This window comes from Ursus maritimus, unplaced genomic scaffold, assembly GCF_017311325.1.
Source record: "Ursus maritimus isolate PB19 unplaced genomic scaffold, ASM1731132v1 scaffold_19, whole genome shotgun sequence".
Lineage (NCBI taxonomy): Eukaryota > Metazoa > Chordata > Mammalia > Carnivora > Ursidae > Ursus > Ursus maritimus.
The window spans coordinates 52973949-52988204 of record NW_024424341.1 but is presented as its reverse complement, the minus strand read 5'-3'; the positions used below and the strand labels follow the sequence as shown (position 1 = coordinate 52988204).

The 14256-nt window shown below is 55.4% G+C and overlaps 1 protein-coding gene across 1 annotated transcript; it reads right to left on the bottom strand.

The window, feature by feature from the left end:
- Positions 1-777: 777 nt before the first annotated feature.
- On the bottom strand, positions 778-2370 carry IRGC (immunity related GTPase cinema). The gene has a single exon (XM_008684584.2). The coding sequence runs from the start codon at positions 2170-2172 to the stop codon at positions 778-780; it is 1395 nt and encodes a 464-aa protein (XP_008682806.2). The 5' UTR covers positions 2173-2370.
- Between the last annotated feature and the right edge of the window lie 11886 nt (positions 2371-14256).

The following is a 14256-nucleotide window of genomic DNA, read 5'->3' as shown; positions in this document are numbered from 1 at the left end:
AGACGCGCACATTCCCGCACAAACATCTGCTCGCTCTCCAAAAGGACGTGTTCTAGGTGGCGGGATTCGCCTTCTGCCCCCTCTCTCCTTTGGTGTGTGGAGAAAGAGCCCACCGGCCTCCCCGCCACCCCAGGCTCCACGCGGAGGCCAGCCCAAAGCCCTCGGGCCTCCCCTTCCCTGGCCCCCCACACTGACCATCGCTCGCTGGCAGCAGGGCTGGCCAGGAGGTCCCGCGTCCCCCACCCTGTTTAACCGGTTGCTAGGCACCATTGTGCCGATCCTGGGCACCAATTGGCTGCCCCTCCCCACTCCAGAGGTGGCCTGTGGGACCCTGGGCTGCCAGGAAGGGACCTGAGAGGGCAGCAAAAATAAGTACCATAACCAACCCCAATCTCCACTAAGTTACCCGCCCAGTTTGGCAGTTGACTCCTATCTTGGATCCAGGCCGGGCTGTCCTGTGGCCCCACAAGTCTCCCTTGGCTACCAGGGGACCAGGGAGAGAGAGCCCCCCAAGGCACCCTTGGCCCGCCATCAATACCCTGAAGCTCTCCCCACTCAGAGCAAGTCCCATCCCGGTTCAGTGGGGGACTCGGGCCCACAGGCCTCCTCAGATGCCCCCCCCCACCCGCCGCTCCCCGTCCCGCCCTCCCCCGCCCCGCCAAGACGGCAGGCTCGGCTCGCTCAGCAACGCAGCACACATTGTCACTACACTGGCTTTGTTTAGCTGGTTCTGGTAAGGCTTGGTTTGTGGGTGAGGCAGGGGTGGGGGCCGCACGTTCATTTCTCTTCGGACAGGTCTCTCTTCTTCCAGCTGTCGAGAATATACTTGAGCAGGAGGCCGAGCTTCCGGCGGGCCGAGAGCGGTGCCTCCTCGCAGCCTCCCTCCCCGGAGCCCCGCTTCTCCACACCATTGTCACCGGCCGCCTCCAGGCTGACCTCAGACTGCGGCTCGTCCTCCTCCAGGGCCTTGATGCGGACCCGCTGGGCGTCCTCGGCCATCTCATTGAGGCAGCCCTGGAGCATGGTGTAGACGGTGCCAAAGCTGATGCCGCCGGCCACCAGGGTGCCGAACACGGGGATGCCCTTCTCAAAGGCGCGGGCCACCCGCATGGCACCATCCGATGACTGCGAGTAGAGCCGCAGGACGGTTTCCGGCGACACCTCGTTGGCCAGCGGGGACCGGATGACGGAGCGCAGGTCCCCCGCCTGCTTGCCCACCTGCTCGGCCAGCTTGGCCAGCGAGTCTTCATCCAGGCCAAAGCTGCGGTGGTAGCCGCGCAGCGAGCGGATGAGCAGGGCATCGTCGTAGGCGGCCGCCAGCCCCGGCACGGGCAGGGCCTGGATGACGCCCGACACCAGGGCCGTCTTGAGCACCTGCTCCTGCAGCATGTCCTTCTTCTTCTGCAGCGCCTCCAGCGAGATATCGGGCAGCGAGAGCAGGCCGGCGTGGCGCCGGTGGGCGGGCAGGTCGTGCTCCCAGGTGGACATGAGCAGCGGGAAGTCGTAGCGGGCCGGCGACAGGTTGGACACGAGGAAGATGCGGGGGTCGCTCATGCCGGCCACCCGCAGCCGCTCGGCACAGTGGTCGCGGATCTCCTGCAGGACGGCTGCCTCGCTGAAGCCCGAGGGCCGCTGGGTGCGCGTGGCTGCCAGGTCCTCGTCCACCTTGGTGCGCACGAAATAGAACTTCTTGCCCTGGCGCAGGATCTCCGAGGCCAGGCGGGTCTCCACGGCCCCGCAGCGGCGGGGGGAGACCAGCAGGAAGAAGTCGTAGCGGCCGAAGTCCACCTGCTTCAGGTACTTATCGGCTGGGCAGCCCGGAGACCCGGCCCCTGGCAGGTCCCACAGGGTCACGTCAGGAAACTGGGGGTGCGGGTAGGGCGAGGGCTGCATCGTGGTTTCGACGACGCCCGTGAGGGCCGCACCGGGGTCCTCGGCCCCCAGGCCACGGAGGGCGTTGATGAGGGAGGACTTGCCGGCGCCCGACTCCCCTGTGACACCCACCTCCAGGCGGATGCTCTCGGAGGAGGCCAGCAGCTCCCGGAGGCGAGAGGCCGCCTGGGGGAGGTCGCCTGACTCGAAGGCAGTGCGCAGGGCCTCCAGCTCTTCCTTGGCCATGAGGATGGTGGTCTCCTCCTCCCCGGGCACTGCTGGCAACTTCGAAGTAGCCATGGTGACCAGCGGTTCAGAGGGCGCGGGGGCTGGGGAGAGTCACGGGACGGGTGGTCCTCAGCGTCTGCGGGGGTAGAAGGGAGCCGTTCACTTCTCCTGGGCCTTGGCGCGGGGCAGGAAGAGAGAGACACTATGGATAAAAGGGAAGTCCCTCCAGCCCGCCCCTTCTCAAAACACCCAGGTACGTATCTGACACGAGCTAGGGGGCTTTGGAGTCTTACAGGCCCAGGCTCACATCCCATCCCTGCCACTGACTTGCTGTGTGACCTGGGCCAGAGGGCGGTACCTCTCTGAGCCTGTTCCTCTGTGTAAAGGGCATAGTGACTGACCTGCCTCCTGAGGTGCTCAGGAGTCTTCGGGGTAACCTAAGAGCGGGAATGGTTCGATGGCAGCTTGTGACCCATGCACCCACACAGGGCCCCAGGCTTGGAAGGCTCAGCTCTGGGCTTCACGCTCTGCTGACACCGACTGAAATTCTTAATAGTATTTGAACCAGGGCCCTGTGTTTTCATTTTGCACCGGGCCCCACAAATGGTGTAGCCAGGCCTGCCGAGGAAAGGGCTTAAGCCCAGCACCTGGGCCCAGGCAGAGCACGCTATGCGCCCGCTGCTGCTGCTGTGGGGAGCAGGGGGAAGGGGTGATGAAGGGGACCCAGACCCTGGAGCCAAACCCAGGGTCAAGTCCTGGCTCCCCCACATACGCGCTGAGTGATCGAGGCGAGCGACTTGCAAGTCTCCGCCTCATTCCCCTCATGTGTAAGATGAGGCCAGTAACTACGGGTAATAGTTGAGAATTAAGTGAGTTGATACAGATGCAGCGTTTGAGATAGTGCACGGCCCGCAGCAGGTGGTCTGTGTTAGCAGCCCCAGCATTAGTATCCTGATCACATTCCTTGCTGTGTGACTTCAGGCCGTCCCCTGCCCTCTCTGAGTGCACCGCGGAAGGCAACCTTGCTGCCCCACAGGGCAAGGGAGGCCTGTGACGATCGTGAGCCTGCCCGTCTCTCCCTAGGCCAGCGTGCTGGGGTTCAGCTGGAGGAAGGAGCCCGGCATGAGGGCATGCCAGCCATGGGAGCCCTTCTCCTTAAACACCCAGACCCGCCCTGTTTGCTAAACTAAGCTCAAACGAGGGACCACTGTCCCCATCAGACAGAGAGGGACCGAGGCTCGGACTACACCAGTGACGTCCCTGCGCGGAGGCCCAGCCAGGACTCAAACCCACGTCCCTGGGCTCCCTCATCCCTCTGAAGCTCTCTGTTCAGCTACATGTCTTTGCCTCCCTCCTTGTCCTTGGGCTGTCCCTGTCCATGCCCCACAGAAAGTTGTCCTTATTACATTGTTCCTGCCAGGTCTGATCCCCCATCCCGGGGGGAGGCATTTCTCCCCTGCTATGCCCACTCTGTCTGCACCCTGTCCCCCTAAGCCGTGTAAGGATATGGTCCAGGGAGAGGAGAGCGGGTGCTGTGGCAGGTTCCAGCAGCCAGGGCCAGGCAGGTCAGTGGCCCCTGGGGTGCGATTAGGGCTGAGGGAGCTAGGGTTGGTCCTGGAAGCCCCTGCCTCCCTTCACCCACAGAGCCCAGCCAGACAGTCCTGCCATCAGGGGACTCACCTGCCCTGCAGGCTCTCCCTCTCGCCTCACACTTTCCCCGCTGGTGGGGTCTCCTCTCCTGTTAGCCCAAGGTCAGACCCGTTGCTAGGACCCATTATAACAGCAAGCCGCAGCTTATTGGTCAGCCCACCCTAGCACAATAATGTGACAGTGATGTCAGGGGGCGGGGTCCCACAGTGGGGCAGGGACCCCATCCCCCAGCTGCTCCTGGGGCCCCCCTCTCAGTCCCGCTGGGCCCTCAGTCCCCCCACAAGGGACCCAGAGAGATCTTTGTAACGCCAAGATGTTCACAACCCATCTGTGGTCTCTGTCACCCCCAGGACATAGTCCCAGCTCCGAAGCCTGGCATCCAAGGGCCTGACCCTGCTCACCACCCACCCTCTATTTCTCCTCCTTCCAGGCGACTGTTTTGCAAACAAGGCGTTCATGTTTCCTTCCCCCACCATCTACTCACCTACCCCCCGCGACGAGCTCCGAGGGTGCTGATTTGGCTGCATGGGGGCTGGCTGGGGGGAGAGGCCAGGTCTGAAACCACCCACAAGGTCACCTTCAGCACGCCTCTGCCCAGCCAGGCCTGGCGCCCACGCGACAGCACCACAGCCCATTTCGGTATCTGGTGTCCAGGCCTCTCCTTGCCCAGAACCTTAACCTCCTCTCTGCCCAGCCTCCCATCCAAATCCCAGCTCAGTGCCCGGTCTGGTGTAACACGTCGGTCCCCTCTGTCTCTTGGCCTGCTCTGCCGCCTCACGACCACTGAAGGTGGCAGCACTGTGACAGATGGGAAGGCGGAAGTAGGCAGCCATGTGAGTGAGAAGAGAGGCTGAGGCAAAGGCCCCCCAAGACAAGGGAGAGTTGGGGGGGGGAAAGAGACTCCCCAAGAAAAAAGAGCAGAGGGAGAGCCCAGCAGGAAGACAGAGTGGGCGAGAAACCACCTTAGAGAGAACCTGGGAAAGACTGGTCAGAGGCTCAGCTTACGGAGGGGGTTACGGAGGGGGTTACGGAGGGGGTTATGGAGGGGGTTACGGAGGGGGTTACGGAGGGGGTTACGGAGGGGAAGAAGATACGGAGCTAGAGAGATGGGACTGAAGGGCGGAGACAGAGACGCAGGGAAGGAGCTGAAGGCCAAGAGATTAAAAGACGTTTGCAGCGGTTTCCAGATCCCAAACACACAGACCTGGACCCCTCCCCTAAATTCACAGACATGCACACCCGGCCCAAGAGGGAAAGTAGAGACCCAGACCGTCCAATACGGTTACTACAGAAAAGCAGAAATCAGGCCGGTGAGCAGCCCACGCACATTCAGGCACGCAGACCTGCAGCCCAGGAGAGACTCCGCGAAGACAACGCACGCGGGCCGTGGCTCCTGGAGCCCACCTCCCCCTTCACAGCCTCGTTCATTCGGCCCCCGCTCCTGATCCCCACTGCCCAGTCAGCCACGAGCCAGCGCCCCCAGAAGTGCCTCAGACCCAGGCTCTGCCCTCGGGGGCTCCAGGTCGGAAGGAAAGAAGATGGTCCCAACCCCGGGGTGACTGAGGGCCAAGACAGCAGCCGGGCACCCTGTGCAGGCTGGCATGCTGCCAGGGGCACCTCTGCCAGCTCCTGAGGGCACCCGCCGGGGAGAGGCTGCGCCCTGCCCTGTCTGCCAAGCCTTCTCTTCCCTTTTCATTCATCACACATTCAGCACCTCTCCAGGCCCCATCCTGAGCGGCAATGACCACAACAGCCCTGGGCTCTGTCCCATGCAGGAGTCCCATCCATCCGCAGACAGTGACAACCCAGGATGGGATGGAGGACTCCAGAGGGCTGTGGGAACGCCAAGGGGGCACCTGACCCAGCCTGGGGGTCTTCCTGGAAGAGAGGGCACCTGAGCTGAGATCTGTGAGCCTGATGCACTGCTAGGGAGTTGCAGTCCAGGCCATGGGACCAGCCCGTGCAAAGACCCTGAGTTGACAGAGAGCTCTCATTCACCCAGTAATTCAGTTACTTGGTCACTCCACGGACATTTGCTTAGCCCTGGCCCTAGGCCAGTCCCTGCACTGGTCCGGAGGTGTGAATCGCACTCATCCCTGCCCTTACAGACCTCACAGGCGGCTGGGGGCGGCTGACACGGCCACGCACGAGGCAGAGCGCCCACTTACTGGGTGTTTACAATGTGTCAGGTGCTGTGAGAAGCCCGTCAGATGAGGGTAGCTCATTTACTGGGACTAGAAATCTGTTCTCCCACCTATCATCCCCAGACAGCCATAAAACCCAGGAGCTGAGACTGGATTCGAGAGGAAGACAGAGACAAATGAGATGAACACCTTTATTCATTCATTCTTTCCGCGGGTTCCCTGTATAATCAGATCAAAGGTGCCACTGGTTGTCAGCTGCATCATTCCCATCCCCCTAACAAGGGGACAAATTGCTGGCAATGCAAGTATGACACGACGTTTCCTTATCACTTAAAATTTTTATTTTACACTTACTCTTTGTAGACGTACGTAGAAAATACAGATTTTTTTTTTTATCGTCTATCACTTTGTGTGTGTATCTAACTGGGAAAATACAAGGGAAATAAATTGGCTAAGCTGTTCCTAACCACAGAGTCTGACTCTGTGGAATCGCTTCTGCCTCTGAGCCGTGGACTTCCCGGCTTTCCCACCCTCCACGTCCTCTGTGCCATCAGGAGCACATCCATGACCACATCCAGGCAGCAACAGCGACGTCGCAATGGCTGCCCGGCTGACAGTGATTGTAAAGTTGCCATCAGCTGTGACTCTTACTGATTTCAGAATTGCTAAAATGTGGGGGCAGGGGGAGCGCATCTTCGAATCAATGAAGGTGATTCCCAAGTGTCCACTCTGTGTCTGCCAGGCTGGAACAGCAATGACAGAGACAACCCTTTCCTACAGGCGGCAGTTTCCGCAGCCTATGCTCATTGTGCGCCAAGGACCCAGCATAGGACTCCCGAGAGTCCAGTGAGGGACACAGAACTCTCCCCTGACAGTGACAACCCACGGGGGTAAAGTAGGGATAGAGTCCCCAGACAAGTGTGAGAGCCAAGGGGATGCCTGACCCAGCCAAGGACTCCGTGTCTCCTCAAAAGCCTGAAGCACTTCCCTAGGAACATCCACTCATGTGGTCTTCACCTTGTCTCCATTCGCCATAATCCAGAGGAAACTGGAAGTTAGTCCCTAAGGACTCATTCATTCATTCATTCATTCATTCCAATATGCACTGGCTAGACATAGTTGTAGGCGCTGACACACAGTCGGCCCCTACCCTCGTGGGGCTTCTATTTTTTGAAAGATAAAGATAATAATAAAAAATAAGGTAGTATCACATGGAAGAAAAACAATAAACAAGAAAGCAAGGAGAAGGCTGGTAGGCTGCCTGCAACTGTGGCCGCCAACTATTTCTCCCATCTCTGCAAGCACACATCACCCTTCCCACCAAGAGCGGAAGTCTCTGCCCTCTCCCTTTGAACCTGGGCTGGCCTTGTGACTTGCTCTGATCAACGATATGTTCCTGAAAGGACTTTCTGGGACTTCCAAGCTCAGGTGTAAGAGGTGGCAGTCCGCTTTCTCTTTCTCAGAATCTGAGCTACCAAGGAGAAGTCCTGCTACCTAGCTGGACAGACCCCATGGAGAGACAGAAGCCACCCAGAACGTTCAGGCCCCCACTGACTTCCAGCTAAACACAGCCACAAGAACCACCCCAGCTGCTACCACATGGGAGTGGAAGAACCAGCTGAGCTTAGAATTTCCCACTTGTGGGACAGACTTGTGGGAAATAAAGCATTGTTTTAGGCCACTAAATAGCCAAGTGACTTGGGGGGGGAAGTGTTCTATTTTTGATAGAGTGGTGCAGGAAGGCCTGAGAAAGTGACATTCTATTTGAGCTGAGGTCTGAATGAAGTAAGGACACAAGCCATGTAGACATCAGGGGGAAGAGCATTCCAGACAGAGGGCATGGATGTGCAAAGGTCCTAAGGCAGAACTGAGTCTCATGTGTCTGGGGGAGGATCACAGTGGCTGATGTGTTTGGAGCAGAGTGACCGAGGAGAGAGGTCTAGGAGATGAGGTCTGAGAGGCAATCAGGGCCCAGATCTTGTGATAGACTGCAGTGAGGACCTATACACCTGTTACCTGGGAGAGCATCGAGGGCCTTTTGGAAAGGGTCATGAGAGGGGCACAGGGATGAGGCAGGGATCTTTCTGCACTAAGTGACACAGTTTGGTTAGAACCAGGGCCAGGACTATGGCCAAAAAGTGAGACACTGGTCTTGGGTGTACAATTTAAGGGGGTGCCAAAAAACTCAGTTATCAAGACAAATGATATTGTAATGTAATGCTTTTTTAAAAAATAAAAATTAATGCAAAAATCCATGACATTTCAGTGAAGTAGATCCCAAAATTTTAAATAAAGGCCAGCACCATTCAGAGCCATGTTGGTGCCTGAAGCAAAAGGAAAAAAGTGTACCCCTGGCTTTGATGAAAGCAAACTCAACAATAATATATATTTTTAAATCTGCATCTTGGCTTATCACATTTTGCTTTAGAATTCTTTTTGAGAGAGAGAGAGAGAGCCCATGCATGTGTGCACAGGAGTGGGGGGAGGGAGCAGAGGAGGAGGGAGAGGAAGAGGGAAGGAATCCCAAGAAGACTCTGCACTGAGCATGGAGCCTGACACGGGGCCCCATCTCACAACCCTGAGGTCATGACCTGAGCTGAAACCAAGAGTTGGACACTTAACTGAGTCACCCAGGCACCCTTTATCTCGCTTTCGGTCAAGAGAATTTTCATGCTTGACAGTTTCTCTTGGCCAGATGATGATGTTAAATAAATATTAATTGACTTACACTGAAATAAAATTATGTTAAATTCTTTCTTGGTATAAATAAAATACTTTAAAAATGATGTGTATTTTAATATGCCCCTCATATTTTTTTAATATTTTTTTCAACTACTTTAGTGTTCTGGGGAAAAAAATAACCATTAAAAAAGAAGCCAAAGTATGTATACAGGGCCTTTTTCATCAGGCTTCAATATGGCTCTGCATGGCAGTGGTCAGAACCCCAAGATGTTGCTGAGAAGTGTCAGGGGGACAGGGCAGGTCTGTTTCCTGAAGATGGTAGGCAAAGAGGAAGGGCTGGGAAGTCAAGGTCTGTTTGCAGAGACATAGTCCGGTGCCCCCACGAGAAGGTCAGGCTAAAGAAGAAACACTTGAGGCCAAGCTGGCATCACCTATTAGTGAATTAAAAGCAAACGTTCCTTTCAACCCATATCCCTTCTCCTGAAAATCTATCCCATAGATGTTCAAGGGCTGAAGTAATTTAATTGACTGCTTCCTGGAGTCTGTGGGGGGAAGGGATGTCCAGGGGGCCTCATCTGGGTAAACGTGACACCATGATACCAGGGAAGGCAGGGGAAGCTGCTCCTTGAACCACCCCACTCACCCCCACCCCAATTCACTGTGTCTTTTCATTTTTAACTTTCAATTCCCCTTCTTTTTTTTTCTTTTGTTTACTCATTTATTTGAGAGAGAGAGAACAAGAGAGAGAGCACAAGCAAGAGGAGCAGCAGAGGGAGAGACAGAAGCAGGCTCCCCCCTGAGCAGGGAGCCCAACGCGTGGCTCCATCCCAGGACCCTGGGATCATGACCTGAGCCCAAGGCAGACGCTTAACCATCTGAGCCCCCCACGTGCCCTGATTCCATGTCATTACACATTTTAGAATTGTCTTTCAATGCATTAAAGGCATATGTCATCCAAACTCTTAAAATAAATCAGATATTTCCTAAAGACATATAGAAACACAAACACTGCTGTCGACAGGATGTTTACCACTGACTCCGACAGTGGGGAGAGGCAGAAAGGGAACCAGGGATTCCTTCAGTAGGACCGCGACTGAATAAATGTTGGTACATCCACTCCATGCGCCGTGAAGACCTTACTATCCAGCCACTGAAAAAGACGAATCAAAAGACTTGGAGAATTTCCATGACGTGCTGTTAAGAGAGCAAAGCAAGATGCAGAGGAGAGCTGTGGCTAATATCCTACTAAAGACCAAAACACCCTTACATACCAATATACATATGTATGTGTGTAAGTGTGTAAGTGTCTACTCGTATACGGATATCAGCGCATGCGTATGTTTGTATCTACACGTATTTATGCATCAAATGTCTATATGGGATTATTCGACTTTGGGGAATAACAGGAGGAGCTCCGGGAGGCTGTTAACATGAAATCCCTGGGAGGGGGAGGTCCCCGGGGAGAGTCTATGGGGAGGAAAGACGGAGAGGAGGGAAAAGGAAAAGGGGGAAAATTCAAAGCATGTATATTTGTAGCAAAATTACAAGTATGGTGCTCGGGGTAGCACTTATCTCCGGAGGGAAGGAGGAAAGGCAGTGGTCAGGGAAGGGGCCACTGGGGATTGCAGCTGTTTTGATGCTTCCTGTCAGCTGAGCGGTGAGAGACACTGCTTACTCTTTGTTTTTGTGTGTTTTAAGTCATTTGTAATAAATTTTTAAGAACTGAATAACGTACTCACATTGGTGCCCTTAAAGAAATTTAGGAATGTACAATAAAATTAAACCCTCTGCGCAGGCTAGACTCCCAGTATCCCGTCACCCCACCCCCACCCCTCACCCCTCCACCCTTCCACACACACACCCCTGCAGACTCCAGGGTCACGGTCACCAGATGGCTGTTTCTGCCTGCAAGCATTTCCTGAGCACCTCCGTGGGCTCCCAGCTCAGCCGACGTGGATCATATCCTGGCCCCATCCCCTGGGCCTCCAATCTCACAGAAACATCTCTTTCCTTCCTCGCCACCCCAGGCTCCTCTGCACCCCACCTTAAGGCAGGCATCCAGCCAGGCAGACAGGAGGCCATAGCTGGTAGGAGAAAGAAAGGGGCTTTGGGAGTCCAACACACATCTGGCCGTGTGACCCAAAGGGTGCTCCCCCTCCCCAACCATAGTAGTTAAAGGCTTTTATTTACTTGTGTTGAACTCTGATTACTGTGCACATATGGTCCTCACCAAGGTCACAAAACTAGTAACTGGCAAAGCTGGCACTTGAACCCCGACAGACTGGTACCACAGTCCTCACTCTTTGTTTGTTTGTTTGTTTGTTTGTTTGAGAAAGAGAGAGCAGGGAGGACCAGAGGGAGAGGGGGAGAGAGAGAATCTCAAGCAGGCTCCACTCTCAGTGTGGAGCCCAATGTGGGGCTCGATCTCACGATCCTGAGATCATAACCTGAGCTGAAATCAAGAGTCAGACGCTTAACCGACTGAGCCACCCAGGTGCCCCCAGAGTCCACACTCTTAACCACCGTCTCTCTCTTTGGTGTGAATCCCAGCTACGTATCAAGGTACGCAGTGCTGATATGATTTTTCTATGAGGACTTGAGAAGAAGACCACAGCCCCAGCAGTGAGGGGAGATGTCCCCTAAAGGCCGGGACATCCAGGGCCTTTTGCTAATGGACAGGGATGGGAGCAGGTCAGGGAAGCTCTCAGCTGCTTTATCTTAGTCTGTCCTCCCTCCCAGGAAGGACACGTAATGCAGAGGTTATGTGTGCATGCTCTGACGCACGATGAGGTATTTCTGGGGAAAACGCGATGTCTGGGATTTGTTTGAAAACTTCTTGGCACAAAGAGGAAGGAAGAGAGGAGGGGGTAGGAGTAGGAAGGGAAGGGGGGAGGGCGGACGGAAGAGAAGACAGATGGAGAGAGGAAAAGAAGAAGAGAGGAAGATATGGAGGAGAGGGGGGAGGGAGGGAAGGAGAAGGGGACGGGAAAGGGGATATAATTGGCAGAATGTGGGTAACTTTTGACGCGGGGGCCATAGAGGGGGGGATAGATACCTGAAGGTTCATTATACTATCTTCTCTACTCTTGTGTGCATCCTGATGTTTCCTCAGTGTTTAACGGGGGGCAAAATTTATCCTCCAGAATCAGGCAGATGTGGGTTCAAATCCCATGGCTGCCACTTCCTAGCACTTTCTCCGGCAGTCTCCATTGTCCCTGTCACACAATCATAAACAGTACAGCTGTTGTGGTGATTAACACCCCGGCAGGGGACAGCGTCCATCCGTTGAAAGTTGAGGACGTGCCAAGCCTTATGCTTGGCACACCTGACAGTAACGGGAGGTCAAACTATGACTACCTCCCTCTTCCCAATGGGAACGCAGGGCTCAGAGACGTTCCGAGACTTTTCCAGGCCACACAACGGATCACTTGTGAAGCCACACTGCAAACCCGGGTCTGAGTCCAGAGATCTTAACCACGACCCCGTCTAGGGCAGCAGTCTTGAGATACGCAGCTCTGCCCCCCATATCTGCCTTCTCTTCCCTCTGTGGTCTCTGTACTAGTCAGGATGGGCCATGTGATGTCACGGCAGGAACAAACAGCCCGACGTCTTGGTGGCTTTATCACAACAACAGTGTATTTCCCACTCGCACGGCAGGTGCACTGTGGGTGAGGCTCACGGACTCTGTGTGGAGAGTCTTTACAAGGACATGCCCATCCTTCAACACTGGGCCCGGTGACCCCTCGGTCCACAGGAATCCTGACTCAGCAGCCACAGATGCGTCCAGCTACGTGACGTGTGACCTTGAGGGGGACCCTCAGAGGTCCCTGTTCCTCATCTGCAAAATGACGGTCTCTAATGCCTCTGCACAGGGCATTAAATCAGATAAATGATCGGAAACAGCGACAGGGCGCTTACCACAAATCGAACGTCCTTCCCTTTTCTCTCTCAGCAGTGTCAGGAAGTGAATGTTTGGCCCCAAAATTCAGAGGTGAAAGCCCCGGCCCCTCAGCGTGATGGTATTTGGAAGTGGGGCCTCTGAGAGATCATGCAGAAGGGGTAGGAATGCGAGGCTGTGGGATGGGATTCGTGTCCTTACGCGAAAGGGGAAGAGACCAGAAGGAGGGCCCTGTCTCTGCCACGTGAGGACACAGAGAGAAGGCGTCCACCCGGAAACCAGGAGGAGGGTCCTCACCAGAACCCAACCACACTGGCACCTTGACCTCACACTCGCAACCTCCAGAGTTGTGAGAAAATGTCTGGAGTGTAAGTCACCGAGTCCGTGGTGTGTGCTTATGGCTGCCCGAGCTGACTAAGACAAGAAGCAGCCTCATGACCGCCACCCACTGAAAGCGTATTACCTGCTAAACGCTATCTAGATACATTCACTTTTTCAGGAACAATCACTACTCCCATGTTACAGATGAGGAAACCGGGCCTGAGAGAGGGGAAGGGACCGGGCCAGTGTCATTGTTCCTCGCCTGCGGCCCCTCCTTTCCACAGCCTGTCCTGCTGACGGCTGCGAGTTGGAAAACCGCATTTCCCAGGCTCCTTTGCCACCTGACTTTGCCAAGAGGAAGCACTCCAGGTCAGAGGGTTAAAACCACACCTCCTCCACTGCTGCTTCTGGAAGCATCCATGGAACTGGCCGTCGTGCCTTCTGCGTGGTCCCAGCCCTGGCCACACAGCCGGGGTGGCTCAGTCAGGGAAGCGGCCAACCGTTGATTTCAGCTCAGGTCATGACCTCGGGGTGGTGAGATGGAGGCCCCAGTCGCTGTGCTCAGTGGGGAGTCAGAGCCTGCTTGAGATTCTCTCCCTCTCCTTCTGCCCCTCCCCCTGCTTGTGTGCTTTCTCTCTCTAAAATAAATAAATAAATCTTCTTAAAAAAGGAACCCTATTTTGTGCAGAATCTGGGGTCCAACCATGGAGTTCATGAGAGGCGGGGTCCTCTCTCAACCCCAGAGACTGACTCTTGGTTAAGGGAAGTCAATCAGGATTACCGTCACCTTGACAGGGATCGGCTGGCTCCATTTCAGCCAATGGGACGTGAAGAAAGTCAGCCAGGGGACAGGGTTTCCGGGAAGACAAGGATGGGAGGCCACGTCCTCCGGCTTTGGACGTGGTCATATGAGGGCCAGTCGCTGGAGCTCCAGCCACCATCATGCAAACTGAGGACGGCAGGCCAGCAAGCTAGGTTCTCAGTGACTCCCTTGACCTGCTGAATGAATGGCCCCTGGGGGCCCCACCTCCCTTCCTCCGGTTCAGGTGTGTATTCACGGTTCCTTACTGCTCCCACCTCGGGGCCTCTGCCTTTACAGTTCCCCTGCCTGGAATGGCCCCGTCCGCACCCCACACACCTGCACGGCCCTCTGCCTCACCCCCTTCGGGTCTTCACTCAGATCTCACCTTCCTGAGGCCTCTCATGTAAAAACGCACCCCTCCTGCCGGCCTCCCCATTCCTCTTCCCTGCGCTCTGTTTGTTATCTGTCTCCCCCACTGACACATAACCCTCCTGAGAGCAGAGAAGTTTCTTTGCTATGTATCCTCGGTGTCTAGAACAGTCCTTGATGCATAGCATGTGATCAATAAATATTTGTCCAATCAGCACCAAGTGATTGCTTTCGGTTCTTTTTGTTGGACTTTGTATTACTTGCAGCTGAAAGCAGATGGTTCCCGGCAT